We start from the raw sequence: 19,961 nt of genomic DNA on the forward strand, positions 1-19,961 counted from the left end.
TTCTGTTGACCCTAATAAATCCAAAAAACCCAAAAGCTCTGCTACCACTAATTTGTTGTACGGGTAATTTCCTTGTACAAAATATGTACAGAACTTTCAACCACTTGTTGCTTCTGTACTGTGGGACACTTTATATATATATATATATATATATATATATATATATATATATATATATATATATATATATATATATATATATATATGAAAAATAGGATATTAAAAATATGTTCTTATGTATATAAATATATAAAAAAATAAAATAATGTGTGGTAAGTTTAATTGAATAAATAAAAAAAGAGTTTTATGTAACATATTCAAAATAATGTGGTTATGATTTTTCATTTAAGAAAAAACAAGGATAGTAATAAGGTGTGGACATAATTTGATACAGTATAATATCTATTTATTTTAAAAAACAGTATTAGTAATATTTTTTCTATGGTTCTTTTCATTAAAATTTACATGTAGATAACGAGGCATGCGCTTATATGGAGGTGTGAGTATTTACAGATATTTTTGCTGACATTGAAAAGAGATTATTGTTGTGAAACCCTGAATAATTAACGCACTAAATCCCACTCTCTGATCACCATTAAAAGCACTTTGACACATCAAAACCCACACTGCATGCACCTGCCATGTGTCACTGAGGGAACGTTCCAAAAACGTTGGTGGAAAACAAGTGGCATGCAGAGGATGGACGTTCGTCCTGCGTGGGAAGGGAAATCACCTTCTGCATGCGCTGACGCCATCTGTCACGTCAGAAGCTTCTAAAAGCTGTAGTGGAAACCAGGTGGCAGTACGGGAGTGCATGGCCGTTTGACGTGGGGAGAAAAGTGAATTCTCTAAAAAACAATTTCCATCATTTCCTGCATTCACCTTCTTCCTCACGAAACTCTTGCTCTTCTTTCCTCCAACTTCTCTCTAAACCTTCTTCATCTTCTCTCTAAGATAACTCACCATCAAAAATCTCTGCTTCCATTTCAGAAACCGTAGGATCGTTCACGGTGTCGTGAGTTTTCATTTGAACCGAACAGAACTGAAATCTGAACTGGTAAGTTCTCACACCCTAAAACGCTCCGTTCTGAGTTACATGCAGACGCTGGTACTGCTGCATGTTAGAATATAAGCTGAGTTTTTCTCCATTTCTTGTGGTTAGATTGAGTGAAACACTTGAGAAGCACGTTGAGGGTAGGAAACGGTATTTGGGCAAGTTAAAAGCATTCGCTTAGGGAGTTCACTGCTAGACCAGGTAAGGGAAGCTTTAGTAATTTAATTTAATACTTGTTTGATGTGTATGAAAGCAATGAAGTGTACTGGATGTCTGAAATGCATGAAATATTTGATGTTTAGTTATACATGAACGAGCATGGTTGTACTGGATGTATGTGATGAATATTGTTTGAACTGTATGCTGAGAATGAAATGTATGATTTGGAATATGAATAAGTTTCTGTATGGTTTGGGATGATAATATGAATTTTGTAATGTATGAGATTTATGGTGGAGAGAAATTATAAGTTATGAATCGTATGAAAACTGTAAAGTTATTGTAAACTGAAAAATCTGGAAAATATCATGTTCTCTGCTTGATAAAATACGCTCGTTCTTGTACGGTCATATACCGTTCGGTTTCTCTAAAATTGATTTAGAGTGAAATTCTTTCATTTGGAAAGGATTCTGTCTTAGAACGAGCGTCCCATTTGAAATGCTAATTGAGCGTTCGTCCTAAGTGGCGTTCGGTCTTAGACCGAACGCTCGTTCAAAAAAAAGGTAAATGATAAGTAGCGCTCGTCCTTATGTCGAGCGTTCGTTCTTGGATAGCGTTCGGCCTTATATCGAACGTTCGTTCTAAATCGCGCAAGATCTCCTATCAAGCGCTCGTACAAATTGAATAATTATTTGATTTTAAATAGCGTTCGTCATGATTTTTAAATAGCGTTCGTCCTGATTTTTAAATAGCGTTCGTCCTGATTTTTAAATAGCGTTCGTCCTGATCTCAAATAGCGTTCGTCCATACAGTTAATTAACGTTCGTCTTTTTAGAGAAGTGTAACTAAGATTGAAAATGTGATGTTGTGGGAATTATAAAATGTGTGAACCATATATGAGATGAAATTATGATTTTGGAATTTGAACGAGCGTTCCAAGGAGGAACGTCTCTCTGATTTGAATATGATGAATTGTGTAGTATGACCATGGTAAAATCGCTGATGGCTGTTCATCCTGATATTCCGTGAGTGCTCGTCCTCATGTAGAGGGGAGTAGGTCATGCGTGGGAATGGCAGGAGGCTCTAGTCCTATTGAGTACTTTGGACTGATAGGGTTAACCTCGGGTGGCAGCTGATGGATTGTTCCAGTTACTACACCACCCGGGTGCATGAACGCCTGCGGTTACATGGATTCATACAGTCCGGACGGTCGTCATTTATGAGAGTTGGATAATTTATTCTATTTTGATTCATTGATGTATGTCTTGTGTGTTAATTTCTGATGTTAAATTGCATGTGAGTTGTATGAATTAAATTACCTAAGCTTACCCTTGCAATTCCTTGTGTTGTCTACTGGTTATGTACGTCCGTCTTGTCAATGCAATGATCATCCGTTGTGGATGTGAGCAGATGGTGAGGCGCCACTTGAAGAAATGCTGGAAGAAGAAAATTTGGAGGACGCCAACCTTGTGGAAGTGGAGGTTAAAGCCGAGCCTTAGTGCGCTCGTTAGGTTTTAGTATTTGGTTTATCTGTATAGTTTTTGGGGACGTTCGGTTATTTATTTTGTAAACCGTTCGTTGTTAGCGTTCGCTGTTTTTGGACTTGATTATTGTAACGCTACAATTCAAGCCGTTCGGCTTTTGATCTCTGTTAGTTGTAAAGACTGTTTACTGTTTACTGTTAATTGTAATTAATTCTAATTAATGGTAATTACTATTTATTGGGATGTTACAATTGTTCTTAATAGTTTTACATAAAACTGCTAACATTGGGATAAAATCATCACTAAACATTGATTACTTAAATATATAATAAATTGTTTCAAGATATAGAAAATAATCCATGATTTAATGAGATCTCTATATTAGATTTTATATCTTAATGTAAATCATGATTTTCTAAGTAATAATAAGTATTGAACATAGAAATTGAACCATTAATCTTTAATCAAGTTGCACTAAATATATCTTATACTAAGAGAGCCAGATAAGAGGTACACTTCGTTACTATGATTAGAAAATTTTAAAAAGATAATCTTTCTTGAATCATTATTTATATTTATAATTATTTTATTCTTTATATTCATATTATATTAGCTTCTTTTAATTGAAATATAATGTAATCAAGTTGAAACCATATATGTGTTAAATAAAGTTTAGGAAATAGGGTTAAATTTTAAGGTAATGAATTAATTGTATTAAACAGAAGTTAATATAATCTGACGATAAAAAAATAATAATTATAAATATCATGGATGATTTTAGATTTTTTGTCCAACCATATTCATTTAATAAATGGTATACTTGTAAAGATACCTTAATCCTTAAGTGTATACGTGTCGATAATAATCAATTACGATAAACAATAATATTCATGTTTTATATTTTGTGGATAAATGTATAATTATATTATTTTCAATGGATATTTGCTTGAATGAGCGACTTTGGGAATTTGTCAATTTAATTCTTAATATTGTTTTAGTTATTGTTTGGTTATGATGAATAGTTTTATATGTTTATTGTGAGGACCTGAAAATAGGTGGCAAGAGCTGATAGGTACTCTGGATTAATGAAGCCAGGCTCTTAAAATCCATTAAGCTTAAAAAGCAAATTTTTCAGCAGCTGGTTCATTAGCTCAGCCCTTATCTCTCTTTAGACCACTTGTTCTTTATTTTCTCCTCCTTCTCTCTACCACTCCTTCTCATTCAGCCGTTGCATGTCCGATTAGGTGGTGCCTAGGTACTCTTGACGCTGAGAGCTTCAAGTATCACCGATTACTTTCTCGTTTCAGCTGGTGAGTGTTCTTCTCTTTCTCTGTGGTTTCTAGGGCTGTGAACATGCAAGTATTCTACTTTGCATGTGATTAGTGGTTCTTCCTTCACTTTCTATCTCAAATTAGGTTTTGAGAACCGTTCTTGATCACTGAATGTGAATTGTAGGGTCCTATTGAGTCATTTTCACAGTGCAAGGTACTTTAGAGACGCGTATGTGAGCTGTGTTGTTCAACTCTAAGGTAAGGGGAGCTAGACATTCTTTGATTTTATTGTATGGTGTGCATGTGTGATGAAATCTGTAATATTCTGCTGTTTGGATTATATGTTAAGTTTTGAGTGTATGAAATGGTACGTATTGTTCATATGTTATGAAACTGTGTTGTGATGTTTGGAATTGATTTGGATGGGTTTGGAATGGTTATAATTGATCAATTGGAAGTGAGTGAAGTGTGAAGTCTGTATAACCTTGGTTGGATAGGAAATTTGGAGCTTATATAGTTCTTAGGTCACTTTGAGAGGAAGTGGGATAGTGAATTTGAGAGTTAAGGGTCTAGGGCTCTTGTAGTCTGTTGGGACAATATGGGGAGGTTATTTGTGACTTGTTAGAGTCATCAAACTGATCAAAACAGGTGCAAAATGGTTGAATCGAATTTGGGTCCCTAAGTGGTGGAAATTGGCGTTTTAGAGTTAAATTTGAGTTGTAATTACTTTAGAATGGTAGTAGGAAGGTTTTAGATCATCTAGACAAGTTTAATTAAGTATAAAATATAAATTAGAGGTGTTAGAAGTTGGGAAAAATGATTAGAAATGGTAAGGGCTGTGTGAGTTGCATAATTTAGCAAAACTTACGTTCTGCAGATTATGCAGACTCGCTAAGCGAATGTTTTCGCATAGCGAGTCCTCGTAGAGGGGTGCTCTCTGTTTGATCATTCGCACAACGAGTTGGTGCGTTGTGCGAATGTCTAGAGAGGATTGCTCTCTGTTTGGTGATTCGCATAGCGAATTCGGGTGCCGTGCGACTAGGGATTGCCTGAGAAAAGGCTAAATTAATTCGAATAGCGAATTTGGGGCGCTATGCGAGGGTTTAGGGTGTGATAATTTGTATTAGAATTTTTAGTTTAGCATAGCGCACAAACTTGGTGCGCTATGCGAATTTTAGCTGTCCCCTTGCAGGAAAATTCGCCCAGCGCATCAAGGGTGGTGCACTATGCGGATTTTAGCTGAAAAACACTCCCTCCGTCAGGAAAATTCGCTCAGCGCACCAAGGGTGGTGCGCTATGCGAATTTTTGTTGTCTTGCCATGTATCTTGGTGCGTTGAGAGACCTGGTTCATTGAGTTTCATATTTTTCCACATCTGTTTGAGCTGTTTGATGTTGTTTGACTGCCAGGATGTATGTATGGTTAAAGAAAAAGGATATGTGGTTAAGAGTATGGTAGTTTGACGTAATTCCATGATCTTCAAGGAGAAGATTTATGGTGGTGCAGTATTGTTTAGAATGATCTACAGGGAAGCTCAGTATTGGGGGTTATCCTGACGCTCCAATGGTCTTTCGTTCTCAAGTAGAGAGGATTGAACCATGTGGTGAGGAGTAGCAGGAGGTCTTAGTCTTGGGGGCTTCCAGTATGCCTCAAGGCCCGAAACAGGCTAATCTCGTGAGTGTGGTAGGGTGGGGAACCCAAGTTTCATAAGCCACCACGAGTGCATAACCCGCCATAGCTCGGTAGTCATTCTAAGTCCGGACGAGTCAAGTCTAGTTTATAACATGTTCTTGGTATGATTTAACTTGCTTGGCTTAAAGTAATTATTTGATGAATTGGTTGCTCTAATATAGTATACTTGTTTGAAAAACTAGCTCACCCTTGCTTGTTTGTGTGCTTGTGGTATGTGTTTTCTTTTGCAATGATCATCCAATCGGATGTGAGCAGACGAAGAAAAGGTGTATGTGGAGCAAGCGCTGGAAGAGGGTGATGCAGCAGCTTAGTTTATTTAGAATCTTGATGAGTAAACATTCGGTCGAAAATTTCCAGTGGTTCTCTATGTTTAAGAGACCGAATCTTATCTTATTTTGAATGACTGTAACTGATATAGTCTGTTATATGCCTCTAACTGCTTTCCAATATTATAACTGAATGACGTCTTTATTATATATGCATGTCGTATATTTTGGGGATGTCACATTTATCACGATTTAAATAATTAAGTAAAAATTATATGATTATGTTGAAGTGTTATTGGCTTTGTCTAATATTTATCGAAAGACTAATGCTTATTGATTTTGTTAATATTTTTCGATTTTGTTATTATTTATCGACCTTGCATGATATTTTTCAACAAAATTAATACATTCCTAATTTATTAGTTTGGCATCTAAACTAAACATTTTCAATTTATGAGAATTTTCAATTATTATTGTTTCACTAAAGAGACCACTTCGACACATAAATATTCAATAACATGCTCAATTTTTGTTTTATGAGTTGAATTTGTTCAACTAATTTTTTAAAAAATAGTTATTTTTCTTTCTCAGATTTCACTTAGCTCTTAGAAATTATAACATTAAAAGTATAACAAAATTGAATGAAGAAATTTTAGTTAAAAATGAATAAAATAATTAAAAATAATAATAGGAGATAAAAAAAATGTCAATTATTTTACACAAGGTTAAATTTCAAACACATAATCAATGTAAAGAAATCGTCAAATAAAAACATATGACAAAATACATGGCATATTAATATGCCAAAATAAATGATAAATGTTGAAATTTAAATTCAAATTCATAATATTAAATACATAAAATTAAAAATAAAAATATATTATGTGTTACAATACTTTGACACTGATTAGAGAAGAAGATAAATTGGCTATTTGCAAAGGAGATCACGACTCGATTTCTCTATTTTTGTTAATGTAAAGATAAAAAAAATGGCATATTATTACTTAATATAAAAACAACATCTAATTATCTTACTATAATATATAATTATAATAATACTATAAATATTCTTTTATATATTTTAAAAAAACAACTAATTTTATAAAAATTAATAAAGTACATCTATTTTATGTATATACATTTTTATTGTAATAATTATGTTTTTAGATATATATTTTTATTAATAAAGGCATATCTTTGTTTTCTATCTGTTTTCCATCTGTTCAGCGTTCAGCTCTTATCGGTCCTAAGATGTCTTACTATGGGCAAACAGCGAAAAACAGTATAAAAAGTTTTTCTAGGGATTCTTCTACTTCTGATTGTAGCCATGATCACAAAATCGAATCCTCGTACCTTGTCATCTCGTCTTCTCCTTGCAAGAGGGGTTCCTTCTCTGCCTCTCAGATGCCCGTTTCGTCTTTTTCCTCTCACAGCGATGATGCAGATCACCCAAACAAGGTTTTTGTGGATGATGATGAAACCCTTTTTGGAGCCGTTCCTTCTCCCACTGAGATTCAAACTGCTCTAACTTCACTTAAACAGTAAGCAATTGTTTTGGCAAAATCATTTGTTCAGCAAATGATACTGACACCCTGAGTTTTCTTGAATTTGCACACAATCATGACCATTTTTTTAACAAGGAAACACTCTGTAATCTCTTTTTTGGTATCATTGAGTCTATTCATGCAATGTATTTCTATCCATTAAGCATGTTAATTATAAAAAGAAAGGGGTAATGGAGAAAAGTGATGGTGTTAGTGTAATTTACTCTTACCTGTTCTACTACAATGCATGCCAAAATATGGTATATGTGGTAAAATTTCGGAATTGACACTTTGGTCTTCTTTTTTATATCTTAGTTGTTGAAATGTTTAATTGTTTTAATGTTTGAGTTTAGTTATTCATTTTATTCCTATGCCGAGTAATATTTATATTTTAGTTTTTATGCTTGAAAAGTGATATGATTTAGTCTTTATATATCTCTTTTAAATACTATTACCTATTAAATTTTTGTACGTGCAGGGTCTTTGGGTCTTGTTCACCTGTCCAGCATGTTAGGAACACCTATCATTACCAATTGGACAGGGAAGTAGATAATGTCAAAGATACTCCTTTGGTTGATCAAGTAGATTCAGATCTGTCTGAAGCAGACTGGAAAGAACCTTCTCTCTGTTCATATAATCCAAGCATGTTACAAGCTGATGTTTTTGATAGAGCTTCTTTTGCAGTTCATTTATTGCAGACTGATGCATGTGTGGAGGTGTAGTTTATGATACATGACTCCCATTTTAATAAAATAACTCAGATGATTGTATATAATCATGAATAAGATTTTAATTACCTCTAGTTGTTGAATTTGTAGGATTATTTTATGTTTGTACAAAGTTACTTGACAGCAGATATTTGAGCTTTTTGTTTGTATATAAATTATGTAAAGAAAACTAGTGAAAATGATCTGATGACAAATCTGTTGCTATTCACACGAAATATATAAGTCTTTGGGCAAAGAGCAATTTCATTAATTTTAAAAATGTGTTTGTCTTGTTGCAGAGGATGGTAAGATCATTATCATCAGATAAATCTGTTTGGGATGCTGTACAGAAAAACCAAGCCGTACAGGAATTAAGGAACGCCCTAAATGCAGGTTGGTTTTTAGGTGTTATTGTATATAATGAAATGGTTTAACTGGTTGAATTTTCTGAGAATTTATTCAATACTAGACTTTCAATGTAACTCATCCGATATTCATACTAATAACTAAAAACATGATATCTTGTTGTAGAGATATGATTTCATTTGTACATTTATTGCATGTTAGACATGTCACTGACACTTTCCACGTTTATATAGGTATTATATTTTGATTAATTTGGACTTGAAATTTGCAGAAAGAGATGAGAGCTCGGATGGAACAGTGGACAATGACTCCCCTGACACAAAAAATGTCATACTGCGGATGTCTGATGCTGTAGTAGCCAAACTCATGGAAGCAATTGAGAATATCACCGAGATTGTGAAGAAGTTGTTTAAAACTGCACGTCACAAGAGAGCAGCATATGCAGGAAAATCTAATTCGTTCAAAATGAAGCTGAGAGTTTCTTTCACGCTTTCCATAATGATCTTCCTATTTGTGGTGGTGGGTCGTTTCTATTAATCTAATTCATTCAATGAGAAGCTAATCCACGGGATAGTTCAACAAAGTGTTGACAGTTCTCAATGATTCTTTGGAACTATTTCTTGTGGGTAAAACTTTGGGATTGGGATGTTTACCTATTCGTCCCTTTTTGCTTCTTCCCAAACAAAAAAGAAGAGATTTTGCTTCCTTTTGGACCAAACAAGGAGTAAAAGCTATCATTTGTATACTTGAATTTGACTTGGTCTTTACAATCTATATGCGAATTTGACCTTAATGAGCTTGATTATGCTTCTCTATATCTCAAGTACAATTGTGTTGATTGAAAAACATTTCTTCGAAGCTTTAAGTTTCCTATTCAGCATAACTAGTATGATTGCTTAGAGTGGGTTTTTATGCAATACAAGGGACGTATATTTTAGTCAGTGATATAGAATGCGTTTAAAATAGTCATCGCTGGCCATTTTTCTTAAAAGATCAAATCTATTGAAGCAAGTGAACTGTGTCCATACCAGTCAATCTTGTCAGAATCACTCCTGTAACCAAAGCAATTACAGAAAATGTATTTAATTTTCCGCTTGATATTTCATTAGTTAAATGCTTGTTCTAGTATCCAATTCGCACTTGCCCATTGGCAGTGACTTTTTGATTAATCACATATTCACACAAGCCAGAAAGGTACTGTACCATTCCTGCACGCGGCGCATTAGTCATTTTTGCCTCCAGTGTTTCTCAGATCAATTGAATCAAGATCAGGAACTACAACAACCTTATTGCTAATCTCGCCAAGATTGCAGATATGTTTCTGTGCAAAGTTCACCGCTACAATATCTTGAGCAAATCCACATTTTGTACCCGGAGACAGCTGTAAGAGAACAAAAGATTATATAAGCAGTAATTGTAGTTACAAGTAAAAGAACTAAAATATTGATCTGCTACCGACAAAAAACACATTCTTCAATTTTAATTGGAACCACAAGGGAAAAATAAACTGACTTTGCACTTAGTTTAACAAATGGAGATGGGAAAATAGCAAAAAAACATTCTTAGTTTCGTACGTCGAACAGAGCTTCTCCAAGTTTAAGTTTGATTGCTCCACTCTTGTAGACCTGCATTTTGCCCATATATCCGCTTGGCAACTCTTCCAAAGCACGCGCCTTTCCGGATCCTGTTGTACGAATTTGCTCCTTCTCCTTCCCCTCGTTAAAAGGCATATTTTTAGGAAGCTGAAATAAAAACATCTTATGTTGCTCGCTCTTCTCCTGTCAAACAATCATCTGAGCACTATTATATCTGTTTCAGCTGTATAATGCTTGTACAATTTATTATATTCCATGATGACTACTAACCAAGAGCTCGAGTTCTGCAGCAGAGTTAACAGTATTCTCATCATACTCCGAACTAGTAGCAGCTTCTCCAAATTCTTCCTCATCAAGAATTTCTAGCAGATTAAAAAGTCACATGACTGTCAATGTTTAGAAAAGCATCCTTTGGAGACTTCTGCTAAAATTATATCTTCTAGAGTACTGCTACTGCACTGTGTAAAAGTTATCCTTCGGACTTTTATCAGTCGAGGTCACGAATATTAATTCTATTAATAGATCATTTATTGACATATATATATTAGAACAAACCTGGATTTCCAGAATTTGGCTTCCTTAGTGGAAGAGTAATGGGATAATAAGAGTTGTTATAATCCTGTAGATAAACATTGAAATGCTTAGATGCTTGAGAAAGATACAGATAACGATGGAATAGATGATAGTGATCACAGATTCTCACCCATGGTTCCTTGTACTCTCTTTTGAATTTCCTGGCTGATGCATTGATGGTATTATCAGTAACATCTATCGTGCTGGTATCATTTTGATCCTCAGTAGCAGCAGAAGAACGTCGTGAACGAATTTGCTCTTTAGAAAAATATGTAGACGGCGAGCCACTGTTTGTGCCATTATCTATAGCTTTGCTCGTGCCATATGACCTGAGGGAGGTTGATGAAATTCCAGGACTAAATGCAACTTCCACGCTTGCTGCACGTTTTAAAACACCGAAAATAAGCAGCAAACAACATGAATAAGATATCAATCACGAAGGTGAAGATAGTTTGTCATTATGGGCAGGCCACGCAATCAACTAATCAAGGAGCTTTACACAAAATGCTCCACTAATATTTTCCATGGTAAAATGGTGTAGAACCATAACATATTTCATTTAAATGTACTATAACTCGTTTGAAATTATAACCGGGTTTTTCCCTTTACCCAGATAAACTATATTAATTACCTCTCCTCTCCATACAAATATCTTTAATTTAAAAGACTTCATCATTAACCACAAACATTTCCTAAAAGCAATGAACTATCATGAAAGATTGCCTGATAATGAATGCCATATTTTTGGTATTTTCAACTATGTATTATGGCATGTAAGCTTCAACTAATGATAATTTACATTTTCTTTCGACTTTAGGCTCTCGCCTCGCAGAATTCTCCTGCAAACGTAGAAAAAAAAGTAAATTAGTGACACTTTAGCATTAAGGGAATTAAAAAAGGACAACTAAAAGGAAAAGCTCAACGTAACAATTGCTCCTTGTGATATATTTAACCGAGTTAATCCGTGAAGTCTTTGTGGCAACTTCTTTAACAGAGGTTGATACAATGGCAAACATAATTTTTGGGAACTTAGTTAAGGATTAATAAAACAAAAATGTTATGTCTAATTCACATTTATAAAGTAGACTTCTAAATGGAGAATTACTGTTCGTCTATATAGTCTAATCTGGTAGAAGACATTTCGAGCATGAAGGACCATAAAATAAGGCTAACTGCAATATTGATGACATGATCAGATACTATATCTTCGCTATGATTCAGGAAGCCAGAGATCACGAGTAAGCTATTCTGAACAATTATACCGAAATTAATCAGAAACTGAACATGAAGTTATAGATTTCTGTTATTGAAGAGAAGGTAAAAGAATAAGGAAACAAAGTTGACTTAGTACTTTCAATAATTTTAAACTTTGATTCCCTTTCGGTAATCCCAAAAATCTTGGTATTTGTTATTTTTTTGCGCGAAAAAAAAATACTTATTTTTACTTAAACTTTTATTATACTCTGTTTTGAATGTAATTTTTTTAATGAATACAAAAAATTGGTAAGACTGTTATTGCAATTACTTATTTAAATTCTTCGCTAACTACTATTAGTTATGTTGAATTAAAAATGCGACCTTTATATTTTTTTTCCAAAAAAAAAAATAGAGTCGTAGTTAAAGAAGACAACTGGTTTTGACTGAATAATTCAAGTGTATAAACATTTCTGAGTTTTATTACTATAACAGTCTTCTTTTCCTAAACGAGAACAGAGATACCCTTAACTTGTCGTCAACAGCAAGGAGAGGGACAATTTATGTTTGGAACATTACAATTCATAGTTTTGGCTAACGGATCTAAGAGGGAAATTAGTTTTCACAGCAATTGATTTTGAAAGACAAGTTCAGAACAAATAATAAAAGCTAAAAATTAGAGCAGAACAGTGAAAAGAAGATGAAGAATAGGGAAAATGAGGAGTGAAGAGACTTACATATCGACGCGAGAGAAGTCGAGCAGGTGTGCTGTCTTCGTCTTGCTTATTGTCCAGTTGGCTGCATCGAAGCAATTTCTTAAGGCAATCAGAGAACAATGTTTGCAATGATACGAGGAATTCAAAGTGAATTTGTTGAATTACTTTTTGGGAGCATGAGCTTTGGGCGGCCTGGGAGTGTACTTGTGCTGAAAAGACACGCATAAAAAACATAAATTTGGACCAGAAAACATTCAGAGAAATAAGGGATTTCGTGTATGTCAGTACCTTCCTGCTTCTCGAAGAGCCCTGATCTGGATCCATGGTGTTGCAGTTCAACAAGATCAACAAGAAAACGATGAACTCAAAAAATTCAAAAATTTTGACGGGGACGAAGTTTCGAACCCACGACCTAACTCTGCAAAACCTATGGCGAAACCATTTCACTCATATGATGTTTTATGACCTCGGACTCCACTTTATTATATAACACTATACTTTTTAAATTTTACACTTAACGGAGGTAAATTAAAATAATATAGTTATTATTTTTATTTTTAACTTACAAAGAAAAGTCCGTTTACATTTTTTTTCCTATTAGAAGTATTAGCCATATCTGTAAAACTAATTCTTACATGTTTCTAACACATTGTACAAAGTGTGGTTGGTAAATATTTGACAAAAACTTATAATTTTCTTATAAGTTAAAATTGATTAATACATAAGTTTAAAAGCTATGTGTTTAAAATTATTTTAAAATTTAAGTATGTTTATTTGTTTTTCTCTTGTGTTAAAGAAATGTTTATAAAGAATAAACTTACTTAAAATTATGGGAGGCAAATTTCTCATACGGGGGATAATGTGGAATTCTTTCGTGACTAATTTAGTAAACCCCTATTAAACAGTATGCTACAAATAGATGAAAGTCTATATTAATTTTTTTTTACACAATAATATCAGCATTTCAAGATTACAGAAATCTCTCTCATTCAATGTCCCTCATTGTATTATTTTAAATAAATAAATAATTGAGTGGAAATTCTTGTTCCACTCTGTTGAGGAATTTTTGTAAGTTACCTATACGATGCAATATAACTAGTTCATGTTCTACATTTACAATTAAAATAGAGAAAATGCACTTTCCTCTATATCTAAAAAATCTCTTTTCAAGTATACTATAAGTGCTTCTTCGAAATTTATAGTTAAAGAACTCCTAGGTATTTTCCTTTTTTTTGTTCCGTTTAGGTGAAGTTCTAATCTTGTTGGTACTGGCAAACACTACCGCAGTTCAAATGATTAATCTATTATCCCTATGATTTTCCTAGGGTTTTACCTTTCTTGTCTTTTAATTCTCTACCCTAGGTTTAGCTCCTTTAAGAAAATGTATGTAAATGTAAATATTACTTCAACGAAAAGCAAAATACTTCGCATAAGAATTACACAAGTCGACCTTTCGTTAATTACGTGTCTTATAAAATTCAATAACGATTTGGTCTCAAAAAAGGATTGCCAGTGTCGCAGAAAGGTTAGTTTTTACTTGAAAAAGGCAATGCTCAAATATATGCGTAATTTTTACTCACTTATGTTTTGGTTATAAACCATCTGGTAAAACCCTGTATCGATTAACACACATAAACATATATCTTGCAAACAAAGTAGCACTACACTAAAAACTAAACGGCTAAGCATAGGGTTTGAGGCTCTCCAGCAAAAAGGTAACATATTCACAAATTGAGGAACAGAAAATAAATACTTGTAGATACTTTAGTATTTCTGATCTCAAGCCCTACAAAATTTAAACTTTGAAACTGCACTTAGTTATATTTTTTAAATAAACTTTAATTCAAATTTTTTATAAGACCAATGGGGAAGACAGGTCATAATGGGGATAAGGGGCACACAAACACAATAAAAAAGGTTATATGTAGTAGCATAAGAGACATTGGTAGATAAAACGATTCACCGCAAAAACTAAAACCAAAATCTCCGGAATTTACTCGATGTAAAGACAACGTCTTTATAAAACATATTCAATACCAAATAGAATTGCTCAAGCACAACTATAAACGCTGAATATTGAAAGCATATGGATGAAAACTATCATGAAATTGCCAATTTCAACGCTAACAAGGATTATAACTCGAAACAACAGCCCTTATTTGCATGTTTCAACTTGCACCTAATGAGTGAAAAACAAAATTGTATTTCTAAATGAATGCCACAAATACATTGACTAACACATGCACATAAACGAATCACAATTTCAGGCATTGACGCTCTGACTGCAGAAAATTGTGGGTTAAAGTGGAACTATGACAATTGTTTAAAAAATCTTTTTCAGTGCTTAGGTCGTCTATCTAATCTAAACTACATTTGGAGGATCTTACTGCCCTAATAGATCACACAAGAAAAAAAAAACTTCATATTTGCTGTCAAACCACGTAAAAGACATAGCCACTCGTTAAGTACTTAAAAAGGGTCATACTATTTTTTTTTTTTTTTGCAAACAGCACCTAAAAAAAGCATACCAGCAGACTAGCAAGATTAGTGGATTTGATTGATGGCCATGACCTATTATTGCATAGTTGAATTAGAAAACTTTATATATCCCTAGTGACAATACAAAGATGTTCTAATTCAAAAAGGCGATATGAAGCAGCAAAATATAGAAAATTTCTACAACTCCAATTCTTTGATCATTTACTCTATCTTCGCCCAGCAACAGAGCTAAACGAAGCATGTGCAGACAACTCAAACACTATCATTTTCACCTCAGCCTTCACCTTATGCCAAATAATATTGGCCGTGTCAACTGGCCCACATGATCACTTCAGAAACAAATGAGAAACTTGATAATTGCCTGTGTCATGATACAAGAACTTGGTGTTGATAACACCATGTCAGCTAAACTTTTAATTTGAGGCAAAATGTAACAATGCCAATGTCTGACATTATCATGCCAGGAACAGAAAAACGTTTCAAATCTTTTTACCTGTCACACTAGGAAATGTTAAATACATTTTATAGTTGCATGATCAAACCATTTAATAAAATTCTCTTTCTACCAACCCAGAATGCCTAAAGCAAATGGCAAGGTTTGATTACCTTCATGATGAGAGAGATGTATGATTAAAGGCATCTAAAACGCAGCTTCAGCACCAAGCCATATAGAGAACTATAGTGCTCAAAAAAATTTAAGCTCATCACCAAAACTATAAGTTAGAATCAGTTGTCAATAAACTAAATATCTTAAATACTGAATGTGACAACCCAACAGTATTAATATGAAACACCAGGAACCAGCTGCCATAGAAGTTCAAACAAATTTTCAAAAGGAAACATTAGCAACCAGACATTACTGTGTAAATCAATAAAATGCCACAGAAAATAATTCAGAAAGTATTAAGTCCTACACGACAAGAAATGATTAATAAAAATCATAACTATAATATGCTTTTGACTTCTGCCGTATGAAGACTGCTATCAACTTCTAGCCCAAATCTCTGCAAATTTCATAACAGTACAGCAAGGTTAAAGAAGTGAGTCCCAAACTTCGAAGAAAGACATGGCAAGAGGTTAAGAAATCAGGTTCACAAGAGCTCCAAGAAACATCAGGCCTGTCACAACGTTACATCATAATAATGAAGAGTTAACTAACAGAGGTAAAATCATGATGAAATATCAAATAAACATGTAAAAGGCCATTGTTGGTTTTATGCATGATTACAAAGCTTGAGTATGGTATTGTCATCAAGAAGCATAAACAGAAACAATATAAAAGGAATTTACAGATGTAATCTGCAAAGCAATGCATTCAAACATACACACTACTGTATATACGTCAATGAATCAGTCAACCCATAAAAGACAACAGAGGTTTCTTCTTTTCTTAATTCATTTGAAGATGCGACTTTTAGTTTCTGCTCCAATGCACCAAAAAATCATGAAGGAGACCAGACACCACCACATTCATACATTAGCTGGAGATAATATATCCAAGAAATTTTTTGTGCAGATATCAAATACTTACACAGTCATATACCAGTTTGCCCTTTCTCCTGTAAGGGCCCTTCAATCATTCAGAAAAAACGGTGGAACTTAAGTGCAAAGAGCATGAATACATTATTTTATATAGATAAAATAGCTTTGTTCGGGGGTCAGTGGGTGACAGCCTAACATTGCTCAAGATTTTTCAGTAAAATAACAATCTTCGGGGAAAACGAATACATAACAAAATTCCTTGTGATGGTTAAAAAAAACAAGAATAAAGCAAATGATGTGCTAACGGGAAAAAAAGGTACACAGAAAACACAATAACCATTGACTTGCAGATGAAAATCAAAACTTAAATGAGGTAACACGGCATTTAACTATGAACTTAAAAGTTAAATTTAAAAGCATTAGTGAATTAGTAAGGATTCAAATTAAAAATTTCCACGATCCCACCTGTCTCCAACTAGAAGAATGTCAGAAAAAACTCATGATTTTCATGGGCGCTCATCTGCTGAAATGGATTTCAAATAAAGACTTTCATGGGTGAAAAGTTCTTTTTCAGGAATAAATCTAATTTCAGACAGTTATAAATAATTAGTGTGTCCCATAGTTCAAATAAAAAGATCAAGCCTTATTTCAGTTATGAAAACAAAGAATTGAATGCTAGATCGTAACAAAGTAAAACATGTATATCATCTGTTAAGAAAAAAATGAAACCAAGATGACATACGCACCTTTTGGAAACCGAAACACTATTTGAACAAAATCATTTCATCTCTCCCATGAACTTCTCATACTCTGAATCAGCACCATATGAAGTCTTCTCAGCTGATGAAGGAGGAGGAGGCACTGGAGGATTTGAGGTCCTAGGCACATTTCCAATGCTAAGGGATTGATCTGTACCATATGATGTCTTGTCTGCCGATGAAGCAGGCGGCGGAACAAGAGAATTATTGGCCCAAGGCACATTTGCAATGTTGTGGGATTGGTCTGAAGTTGAAACAGGAATGGGGGCAGGAGGGGGAGGTGGAGGAGGAACTGCGTTATAGTAAGGTGGATATCCATAAGATGCAGGATAAGTAGGTTGGGCTGCAGGTGGCATTGAAGGTACCGAGTTACCATATACATTGACTGCTACAGACTGAGTTGAGGTACTACTGTCAGACTGCACTCCGGGTGGGTAACTCTGCTGCAGTTCACTAGAAGTTGCAGACTGGGATGGGGCACCAGGAGGACCACTCTGCACAGGCGGAGGATATTGAACCCCATATGGAGGCATCGGTTGACCTTGCATAGGTGGATACATGGTTGACCCAGGTGGAGGAGGAGCATAAGAAGCATATGGAGGAGGAACAGGAGGTCCCCATGGCACCGGGGTACCACCGTAACTCCCAGGAGGAGCAGTCCCAAGGGGGCCACCGGCAGCATACTGTTGGGACGGATAAGCACCGAGTGGCTGGCTTTGAACAGGATAAGTAGGCACAGCAGACGCTGGTGGGCCAGGGGGCACAACAGGCTGAGGAGGCTTACCAGCAACTCTCACTGCAATTGTTCGACCCTCAAGGCGATAACCGTTCATGGCCAATATTGCATTGTTTGCCATTGTTATATCAGCATACTTCACAAAACCGTATCCTTTACTTAAACCCGACATTCGATCCTTGATCACTTTTGCCATGACAATTTCACCAAATTGTTGAAATAATTGGATTAGGCCATCATCATCAAGGCTGGGCGGCAAGTATCCTATGTACAAATTTGTATCATCAATTTCCTTTTTAACAGCAGCAGCCCCTAAGCCAGCTTGAGCCAAACCACCAGCCGTAGCGGAATTGTTAGCCCAAGGAGGATTGCTTCCAGAAGTGCCTGCTCCAATAGCCAAAGTACTGGTTTGCTTTGTTGCAGATTCAGGAACCGAACCACCCAACTCTGCTAAGAAATTCTGATACTCATCATCCATCTTCTTCCCAGTAGCACCCTTCACCGGACAATCTATGCTTGGATGACCACCATCCCCACAATGTTTACAGACAACTTCACTCTTAAAAGTCGAAGTCCTAGTAGGACATGCATATTGGCGATGACCTGGTTCACCACATAGCCTGCAATACTCCTCATCCCTGATCGTACCATTCAATGCAGCTAGTTCCCTAAGTTGTTGCCTCTTGTGCTCATTCAATACCTCATCCACGGGCTGCAAGAGCTTCTCCACCATACCAGCGGCAGCCTCAAGCGACTCCGGCGTCTCAGCCTCTACCAACACATGCAAGTCCTCATTCTCCGAAGGGTCAGGCTTCAAATCCCTCTTCTGCTGTAGCCTACCCTCTTTCACTGATCCTTTACCCCGAATCACAATTTTAGCACCAGTTTCTTTCTCCATCCGCTTCTGGGTGTTACCTCTGGGACCAATAATAAGCCCGATGAAATTGTAACCAGGGTATTCTTTCATCGGTATATAAAGCTTCTTCTGAAGCTTGGGTGGCCTGTAATCCGCAGGTGGCTTGAAGGCAGGGTTCTTCTTTATAATCTGAGATATTATTTCCTGTCTCTCTTTTTGCAATCTCTCACGCGCACGGTATTCCCTAGTGTTAATCCTAATGCCCATGTTATCATATATCGGCTCAGGCGAAGGAGATCGAGCCCCTTCGGGGCGATCATCTAAAGGTAAACCTGACTGTAACATTCGACTAATCTCAAGAAGCCTACTGTTCAAAGCCTGAATCTCGGGATCGAATTCAATACCGCCCATGAAATCAGGAAGTTGAATCACCGGCTTGGGCTCGTCATCAGCCCAACGAGACTTCCTCTTTTTCGGCCCAGACCCCAATTCCCCGCCGCTCTGGCCGCTCTGGTCATTCGATTCTGGCTGCGGATCCCATCTGCTCCGGCGGCGGCGCTTGCTTGTAGTCTCCTCCTCGCCGCCAGATTGGTCCCTGTCAGTGCCGCTCCGCGTCAATCCTTCAGATAGCAATGGCTTCGAAAGCTGAGGATGCAATCCGTTATTATCCAAAGGTCCCTGGCCATTCTCCGATGGCCTTCCGTCGCTGGTGCCGTTACCGTTTTCGTTTTGACCGGTTTCCGATTGTTGTTGTGACGAGTTGTGATACTCTGATGGCGCATGGTTCTGCGGTGAAGGATCGTAGGGATGCAGTGGAGGGAGATTTGGGGTTGAATCGAGAGCGTCCATTGATTGAGAAAGAAGATAAGGTTAGGGTTAGGGTTCGAATGTGCGCAGCAGTGGAAACACCACCAAACCAAGAAGAGTCGAGAAAGAAGATGAATATTGTGATGACTTGTGAAGTGGCCACGTGACGCAGCCGCATTAAATAACAGACCCGACTTGGATTT

The 19,961-nt window shown here is 35.7% G+C and overlaps 3 protein-coding genes across 6 annotated transcripts; 1 reads left to right on the forward strand and 2 right to left on the reverse strand.

The window, feature by feature from the left end:
* The first annotated feature begins 7,130 nt into the window (after positions 1-7,130).
* LOC108340805 (uncharacterized) lies at positions 7,131-9,335 on the forward strand. The gene is made up of 4 exons (XM_017578391.2): positions 7,131-7,466; positions 7,948-8,185; positions 8,476-8,569; positions 8,814-9,335. The coding sequence occupies exons 1-4, from the start codon at positions 7,177-7,179 to the stop codon at positions 9,077-9,079; spliced, it is 888 nt and encodes a 295-aa protein (XP_017433880.1). The 5' UTR covers positions 7,131-7,176; the 3' UTR covers positions 9,080-9,335.
* A 186-nt stretch (positions 9,336-9,521) lies between these two features.
* On the reverse strand, positions 9,522-13,105 carry LOC108340804 (DNA-directed RNA polymerase III subunit rpc4). 3 transcript variants are annotated; one of them, XM_017578389.2, is made up of 10 exons: positions 12,909-13,103; positions 12,786-12,829; positions 12,642-12,702; positions 11,510-11,549; positions 10,841-11,088; positions 10,693-10,756; positions 10,408-10,499; positions 10,117-10,320; positions 9,746-9,923; positions 9,522-9,594 (listed from the first exon to the last, which is right to left on the reverse strand). In XM_017578389.2, exons 1-9 carry the CDS (start codon positions 12,942-12,944, stop codon positions 9,765-9,767), a joined length of 948 nt encoding a protein of 315 aa, XP_017433878.1. In that variant the 5' UTR covers positions 12,945-13,103; the 3' UTR covers positions 9,522-9,594; positions 9,746-9,764. The 3 variants fall into 3 exon arrangements, with proteins under 3 accessions (XP_017433878.1, XP_017433879.1, XP_017433876.1); XM_017578390.2 differs by having other exon boundaries at positions 9,522-9,923; positions 10,117-10,317; positions 12,909-13,105; XM_017578387.2 differs by having other exon boundaries at positions 9,522-9,923; positions 12,909-13,101.
* Positions 13,106-15,899: 2,794 nt separating this feature from the next.
* Positions 15,900-19,923, reverse strand: LOC108340305 (splicing factor-like protein 1). Of its 2 annotated transcripts, none has more exons than XM_017577589.2 (2): positions 17,348-19,923; positions 15,900-16,123 (listed from the first exon to the last, which is right to left on the reverse strand). In XM_017577589.2, the coding sequence occupies exon 1, from the start codon at positions 19,798-19,800 to the stop codon at positions 17,380-17,382; it is 2,421 nt and encodes an 806-aa protein (XP_017433078.1). In that variant the 5' UTR covers positions 19,801-19,923; the 3' UTR covers positions 15,900-16,123; positions 17,348-17,379. The 2 variants fall into 2 exon arrangements, with proteins under 2 accessions (XP_017433078.1, XP_017433077.1); XM_017577588.2 differs by having other exon boundaries at positions 15,900-16,237; positions 17,348-19,922.
* Positions 19,924-19,961: the final 38 nt, after the last annotated feature.

The sequence above is a fragment of the Vigna angularis genome, chromosome 5 (genome assembly GCF_016808095.1).
Source record: "Vigna angularis cultivar LongXiaoDou No.4 chromosome 5, ASM1680809v1, whole genome shotgun sequence".
Taxonomy (NCBI): Eukaryota; Viridiplantae; Streptophyta; class Magnoliopsida; order Fabales; family Fabaceae; genus Vigna; species Vigna angularis.

What these genes read in the sequence shown, in the direction of transcription:
- LOC108340805 (XM_017578391.2), top strand. Translation starts at nt 7,177, where the DNA reads ATGTCTTACTATGGGCAAACAGCGAAAAACAGTATAAAAAGTTTTTCT. An exon ending in GCTCTAACTTCACTTAAACA is followed by an intron (nt 7,467 to 7,947) that starts GTAAGCAATTGT and finishes TTGTACGTGCAG; the next exon opens with GGTCTTTGGGTCTTGTTCAC. An exon ending in AGACTGATGCATGTGTGGAG is followed by an intron (nt 8,186 to 8,475) that starts GTGTAGTTTATG and finishes GTCTTGTTGCAG; the next exon opens with AGGATGGTAAGATCATTATC.
- LOC108340804 (XM_017578389.2), bottom strand. Translation starts at nt 12,944, where the DNA reads ATGGATCCAGATCAGGGCTCTTCGAGAAGCAGGAAG. An exon ending in GCCAAATTCTGGAAATCCAG is followed by an intron (nt 10,500 to 10,692) that starts GTTTGTTCTAAT and finishes TTAATCTGCTAG; the next exon opens with AAATTCTTGATGAGGAAGAA. An exon ending in CTGCAGAACTCGAGCTCTTG is followed by an intron (nt 10,321 to 10,407) that starts GTTAGTAGTCAT and finishes ATTGTTTGACAG; the next exon opens with GAGAAGAGCGAGCAACATAA.
- LOC108340305 (XM_017577589.2), bottom strand. Translation starts at nt 19,800, where the DNA reads ATGGACGCTCTCGATTCAACCCCAAATCTCCCTCCACTGCATCCCTAC.